Source organism: Muscardinus avellanarius (genome assembly GCF_963383645.1).
Source record: "Muscardinus avellanarius genome assembly, chromosome: 17".
NCBI classification, from domain to species: Eukaryota; Metazoa; Chordata; class Mammalia; order Rodentia; family Gliridae; genus Muscardinus; species Muscardinus avellanarius.
In genome coordinates, this window is record NC_137803.1 from 31,593,804 (window position 1) to 31,601,594 (window position 7,791).

Here is a 7,791-nt window from a genome sequence, read left to right on the forward strand (position 1 = left end):
GTGAATACCACAGATAGTAAATTTTACAAAGAAATGAGGATTATTCAGCCCACAGTTCTGCACGTCCAAGAACACAGTGCCCATTTTTTTGGCTTCTGATTAAGGTCTTTCTGCTATATCAGGACCTGACACAGAGAATGTCACGTGGTGGGACAGATCAAACACACACACCAATCGGAGCTCACTTTTATAATAAAGTCACTCTCCAAATGACCCATTAATCCATTATTGAAGTTATAACCCAGTCACATCTTAAAGGTCTCACCTGGTCCCACCTCTTAATACTTCACATTTCAAAACTTGTTCTGCTAGGGACATTGAGAGCACAGAAGTTTACTAGATCATTAGGATAGAGCCCACATAAATTTCATTTCTTGAACAAGAAACAAAAAGAGGTTCCCTGCCACTTCTATCATATGAGGAGACAACGAAAATATGGGTATCTATGATCCAGAGAGCAGATAGAGCCTCATCATACTCAGAATCTGAATTAATCTTAGACTTCCCAGGCTCCAGAGCTAGCAGAAATAAATATCTGTTGTTTACAACCCACTAGGTCTATGGTATTTCTGTTATTGCAATCTGAAATAACTAAAACAATATGATTTAAAAAAATGTGAGCTGGGCGTGGTGGTGCATGCCTGTCATTCCAGTACTTAGGAGGAAGAGACAGGAAGATTGCAGATTCGAAGCCACACTCAGCAATTTAGTGAGGCTCTCCACAACTTAGCAAGAACCTGCTTCCAAATTAGAAATGAAAGTGGGCAGTGGGTGTAGCTTGGAGGTAGAATGCGCCAGGGTTCAATCCATAGCAACACACACACACACACACACACACACACACACACACACACACACACCTGAAAAAATTATCTGGAAGATGTTGAGTACAGCATTTTGTAGAATAGAAATGTTTATGCTGATAAAAATGAAAATCAAATTGGTGAAGAATAAAAATCTAATGAAAAGGAGCCTAGTATTAAAAATTTTTAAACCCTATTTCAGATTGTTAAGAGTTGTTTTATAGCTAGGTATGGTGGCATACACTTGTAATCTCAATACTAGGGAGTCTGAGACAGAAGGATTGCAAGTCTGAGGACAGCCTCAGCAATTTAGTGAGACTCTCAGAAATACTGTGAGATCCTGTTGAAAATAAATAAATAAATAAATAAATAAATAAATAAAATAATTAATTAATAGGGCTATGGTGTAGTAAGAGATGGAATATATCTGGCTTTAATTCCTAGTACCACAAAACAAATAGAAATAAATGATTAAAAAATAAGTAAATAAAATGACTTGTTTTTCCTCTTATAGGATATTCACATTGCTTTAAATTTAATTTAATGAATAAATATATATTCATTTATATAACGTTTTGATTTTAGTATAACTCATACTAGATATTCAAGTTCAGGCAGTGTTCTGTTTTTTGAGAATTTAGCACTGAATTAAAGAAAACAAAATAAGAATGCACTTATAGAAGATATATTCTGGATGAGGGAAACAGTGTATTAAAAATAGATAAAATACATCAAATTTTAGATATGTTTAAATAGGAAGAAAAAAAAAACACTGACAGGGGATCATCCATGTGACTATTGGGGGACTGGAAGGCGTGACAGTCAGAAAGAGCACTCTGTAACTTAGTGAGACCAAATGGTCTGGGATTTTCAGATTTGTTTGGTTATGCTAGTATAAGAAATTATGTTTATTGTAAAACTTTCTGGTCTTAAAAAGTTTACTTCATATTTTTTTTCAGTACTGGGGAATGAACCCAGGGACATTCTACCTCCGAGCTATATCCCTAGTCCTATTTTTTAAATTTTATTTTATTTTATTTTATTTTATTTTATTTTTGGTACTGCTGATGTAATCTAGCTCTATTTTTTATTCTTTATTTTGAAACAGGGTCTCAGGGAGTTGCAAAGGCCTCACTAACTAGCTGAGACTGGCATCAAACCTGCGACCTCCTGTCTAAGCCTCCCAAATACTGGGATTACAAGCATGTGCCACCATGCCTGGCGATTAGCTCAGAATTTTTTATATGAACTAGCGAAATAAGTTCAGTATTGTGATTTGTGAGACATAGATATTAAAACTAGATTAACAACTCATTAGCTCTCAAGTTTTACATAGACCAGGTAATTTAGACAGAACTCAGCTCAGAATTTCTCCCTACCATGTGCATCTCATGTTATGCCCATGCTGATCTTTGTAGAATGCAGGCAGGAAAGCTTCTTGGATGGAGTTTTCCTACCAAGCCAGATCACATCTTATTCATGTTCCTACTGTCATGTTTCTTTTTTTCACTCTAATTTGTAATTGTCCAGCTGCTCTATAGAAGTCATCTCCACTGGCCATACCATAGACAACTTACTATGCAAAGTGTAATTATATCTGCTTGTCCTCATCCCCACCTTTCCTCTTGGCCACTAACCCTGTATCCTGCCATGCCTCAGGGCTCCTCTCCTGGCATATTCCTCACTGGAAATGCCTGTTGGAAAGGGAGGATCGATATGACTTGTTAATATGGGATAATATTCTTACTCAAAAATGCATACCTATGATGAATTTTCCAAACACACTGTATTTATTTTCCTTTTTTCAGGTTTTCTACTAATCCTGTGTGTTTGGACTAATATAATAGTTTCATAGTTAATGTTCTTAGGTGGTTACCTGAAATACACCTAAGTTCCTTGCCTTAGGATACTCAATATGCACTATGGAAACTATTCTGGGTAATTTACTGCTGTTTTGAACATTTAGAATCTGAGCAATTAAATCATAATCCTCAATGTCATCACCATAGTTAATATGATGAATAAATATTCAGTTCTTACTCTTTACCAGGGGAGGTATATCCAAGAACAATATATAGGTTATTTTGTTTGCTCTTCACAACTATCCTAAGAAGAAATTATTATTATTATCATTATTATCATTATAAATTATTATTGATGTAATTATTTTAGTGGCACTGGTGAATGAATACATTGTAACTCTGAGATACACCTCAGCCCTTTTTTATTTTTTATTTTGAGACAAGATTTTAATAAATTATGGTCTCACTACTTTACTGAAGCTGTCCTTGAACCTGTGACCTGTCTTAGCCTTCCAAGTACTAGGATTACAGGCATGTGCCATCATGCCTGGCTTATTAACTGTTATTAATAAATAAAACTGAGGAGGAAAAAGGCCATGTTATTTGACCAAAGTCAAATAATTATAAGTGAGAAGTTGGGGTTTGAATCTACAACATCTGACTTTGATGATCCTCTTGAATAATTTCTACAGCTAGTTATTCTGGCCACTAGAGTGATATCAAGGTTAAGGCTTTTCTATAGTAATAAAAATATAAATATTTCCCTTAACTAGAATAATAAAAATGAATGAGAGTGGTGATATTTCTGAAATATTTATCAGTGACCATAGGAATATGAAAAAGGGGAATGACAATATATGGGTATATAAATACACGATTCACATATACCAAATTACGACTGTCATAAAGCAAATCCATCCAACGTACTTCAGTCTCTTTCAGATCTTGCATTAAAATGGTAGGCAGTGTTACTGATTTGTGTCCTTGTAGATTTTGAGCAAGTCATGCGGTATAACACAGATCACCCAGTATTTACAGATGAGTTAAGGCATTGGCCAACTGTCCAAACACACAGAAAGCAGAGGAAATGAGGTGAGTTTTCTCAGAAATACCTATCATCAAACTCACATTTCAGGCCATCATAAAGCTGCGGAATGCATTATGAACAGATTTGTTATAATTTAATAGTGTTTTTTCCCTCTTGGAACAAGAGAACATAAATGTGAGCAATAACATTTTAGGATATGTAATACTTCAGTGTGTGCTTTCTTTGGCATTTTGATGAATAAAAGAAAAGACAAGAACAAAATTTTTCATCCAGGCAAATGGCTTTGGATTATTGGAATATAAAAGTTGATCATACAACCCCATTAAACACAATAACAGCAGGATGTAATCACAGAACACTAATGCCAACGAAAATCTTCATGAGGCACTGCAAGGGAGCTCTACCCTAGACGAAAAGCTCAGGGTGATGTGGTACTGCATGCCTATAATGCTAGTAACATCTGTAAGATGAGGAATCAATACTAAAATAATCTTTAGAGCTCTTTATTGTCCCAGCATTCTCTTATTTAGATTTGGGCAGACAATTCCAGAAGAACCAAAAGTTATTAAAACAACTTCCAGAACAATCTATTATACTGTTTAATGTGATAATAAGATTATTTTAATTTTTAAAAAGTTTCTTGCAGTTTGATGAATAGAATCATTTCTCTTCAACTAAATACACTGGGGATGGAACCCAGTGGTTTTCTGCCTCCGGGCTATACTCCCAGACCTATTTTCTATTTTATTTGGAAACAGGGTCTCACTAAGTTGCCGAGAGCCTCACTAAGTAGCTGAGGCTGGCTTCAATCCTGTGCGATCCTCCTGTCTCAGCCTCCCAAGTGCTGGGATTACAAACGTGCACCACCACGCCCGGCAATACTCAATTTTTTTTTTTTAATTTCAACACTCAGGTGCAAGCTATGGAAACGCTATTTCAAACTGTTACAAATGAGACTCAACATACTCTTAGATTGTGGAAGTAACAAGGTGTATTTCACATGGATGAGATAAGGATCAAAGAAAATGTTTTGAAGGGAATTTATAATTCATGAATTGATGTTACTATAAGAGACTGAATTTTCTGAATTCTCTGAATTCTCAGCAAATAGCACCATTCCTGGATCAGAGTAAAAGCTCAACAAATATTTTTTTACGAATGAGTAAGTAAAAAATGAGTAACTTACTTTAAGATAGCAGAGTCTTTCTCTGGTATCTTGAATTGTTATTAGCAGACTGCATATCCATGTGTATTTAGTGTTAATCTTGATCATGATTATATAGATGGCTCTTGATCTTTTAGAGCCTGGGAAACAAGACACTTTAGGAAACTCTTCATAGCAGATTTACTCTTAAAGCAGAGTCAGTATAAAACATGGTAGCTAGCCAGGCGTGGTGGCACACGCTTGTAATCCCAGCATTCAGGAGGCTGAGACCAGAGGATCGCGGTTCACGGACAGCCTTAGCTATTTAGTGAGGCCCTTCACAACTTACTGAGACCCTGTTTAAAATTAAAGAATAAAAAATAGGGTAGGAGGTGTAACTCGGAAGTCGAATTCCCCTGGATTCCATCCCCAGACCCCACCCCCACACACAAACACACACACACACACAAAAAAAAAAAATAATAATCATGGTAGTTATAATGAGTGAACTTGGCTTTGTGTCTCATGGTTTTGGTTTGGTTCCCAAATTTTTACCTTTTCTGTAGACAGAGATAAAGAAAGAAATTGCCTGCAAGATGATACACTAAATTGCATTGTATCGTGTTAATAAATTATTGAATACAGTGCTAGTCTAAAATAAAGATAAATAAGATTCATTTATTCTTTACTATACAATAATTTGCACCAACAATGAAGAAGAAATTGGGCTAAATAGAAAATAAAAATATCATTGTCATGTTTTTACTTCCCAGGATCTCATAGATCAGGAACCATCTATAATATGTAATCAAGACTAACAATAAATGATCATGGATAATACAGCCTAATAATTAAAACTAAGGATATTATAGGAAGGTTCTATTTTCAAATATAAGCTAATTAATTTCATTTAATCATAAAATATTTACTGAGCTTTTTCTCTAAGCCAAACACTGTGTTATTTGCTAAGTATTACATGATGAACTTGACAGATACCACCCTTTCTCTGAAGAAGAGAATTTAACTGTATTGCTAGGGTTATGACTAATTGTAACATGCCATCTAAATTTTAAAAAAATATATATATTTTTTGTGTAATGGTAGAAAAATAATGTATAAGCCAAGCATGGTGATGCATACCTGTATCCCAGTACTTGAAAGGTTGAGATAGGAAGATTTCAGGTTCAGAGCCAACCTCAACAACTTTGTGAATCCCTCAGCTACTTAGTGAGAACCTATTTCAAAAAATAAAATAAATATAATGAAGTAAATTAAAACAAGCTGGGATGTACTTTGGAGGTAGAATATCCCAGTTTCACTACACACGACCACACACACAAACAGTAGCATGTATATAACCTTTCCAGTGTGTGCCCCAAATGGTTGCATTAACTTTATGACATGCAGTAGTGTAAAAGGTAGGATATGGTCCTTAGTTCGCAGTTTATAAGTTATACTAAATTTTAAGTTAACATCAATTTTAGAATAGGAATGATTGTGCTTGCCATGTAAGAATCAAATGTTTCCTGAAACAAGAAATCTAAACACATGTTTTATGTTGTCCATAATCTTGTATAGGAGATAGTAAACTTGTTCTGTAAGGTGTTAAGTCGTAAATATTTTAGATTTGGTGGACTTTCTATGTAAGTCTCCATTAGTGATTGACTTTGATATGTTTAAGAATGTATGTCATGTACATTAAGAAGTTTACCTCTTCCCCGTCTCATCCCATTTTCCATTCATTTTCTCAGTGCCCCTTCTTTCAACCTGTAGAATCATCAGATCTTCTGCATTCTTTTGACTAACTTACTCAAGTATTTAATAAATATGTTTAACAAATTCCTTTTTAAAAAAATAAGTGGTTCTCTAACTGTGATCTTTGGTTCAGAACTATCAATCCTCATTTGGAGATTTGTTAGAACTGTTGAATTAGAAACTCTGAGGTAGTTGGTCAGAAATCTGAATTTTATTAAGCTCTGAAGGTAATCATTTTTTTTTTTTGGCAGTACTTGGGATGAAACCCATGGGCATTCTACCTCTGATCTATGCCCTCAGCCCTATTTTTTATTCTTTATTTTAAAACAGGATCTCACTAAATTGTGGAGGGCCTTGCTAAGTAGCTGAGGCTGTCCAAGAACCACGATCCTCCTGTCTTAGTTTCTTAAATGCTGGGATTACAAGTGTGCGCCACCACGCTCAGCTCCCTGAAGGTAATTCTAGTGTTAGAGTTCCAAAATAACTCACTCACCAAGTGACCAAATCCACCAGACTCATGCTACCACATGCAGTCAGTTTGTGCCATGCTCTTTAATAAACCAGGTTCTTCTTTATCACCAGGATGGTGCCAAAAGCAAAGAAGGAAATTCCTGCCCCTGCCCATGCCGAAGCCAAGGCAAAGTCCTGAAGTCCAAGAAGGCAGTGTTGAAAGGTGTTGACAGCCACAAAAAGAAGAAGATTCAAACCCACCCACCTTCCTGTAGTCCAAGAGGCTGCGGCTCTGGAGGCCGTCCAGATACCCTAGGAAAAGTGCTCTCAGGAGAAACAACTTTGATCCCCATGACATTGTCAAGTTCCCCCAACCACGAAGCCAGTCATGAAGAAGATAGAAGGCAACAACACACTTGTGTTTATTGCAGATGTCAAGGCCAACAAGCTGTGAACAGGCTCTGTGACACCGGTGTCGCCAAGATCGACACCCTGATCGGGACTGATGGAGAGAAGAGAGCATGTGTTCAACTGGTTTCCAGTTATGATGCTTTGGATGTTGCCAACAAAATGGGGATCATCTAAGCAGAGTCCCGCAGACTAATTCTAAATGTATAGTTTTTCACTATTTAAAAAGCAAAAAAAAAAAAAACAAACCAATTCAATTGTTTCAAATGGCCCTTTGACCAGGCCATTTCTTCCCCCATTCATTCTTCTACTAACTGAATGTTAATCAACATGAAGCACACAGGAGCGTGCCTGCAGCTATGGATTTGTTATTGGATTATA

At 36.0% G+C, this 7,791-nt stretch overlaps 1 protein-coding gene across 1 annotated transcript in view; it reads left to right on the plus strand.

The window, feature by feature from the left end:
- Positions 1-7,587, plus strand: part of LOC308276100 (large ribosomal subunit protein uL23-like) — a gene marked incomplete at both ends in the record, with an annotated part of 68,174 nt that extends 60,587 nt beyond the window's left edge. Inside the window, one exon of the mRNA XM_080714695.1 lies at positions 7,135-7,587. Within this exon, the coding sequence (XP_080570821.1) occupies positions 7,135-7,587 (453 nt within the window). The remainder of the gene's footprint in view (positions 1-7,134) is intronic.
- Between the last annotated feature and the right edge of the window lie 204 nt (positions 7,588-7,791).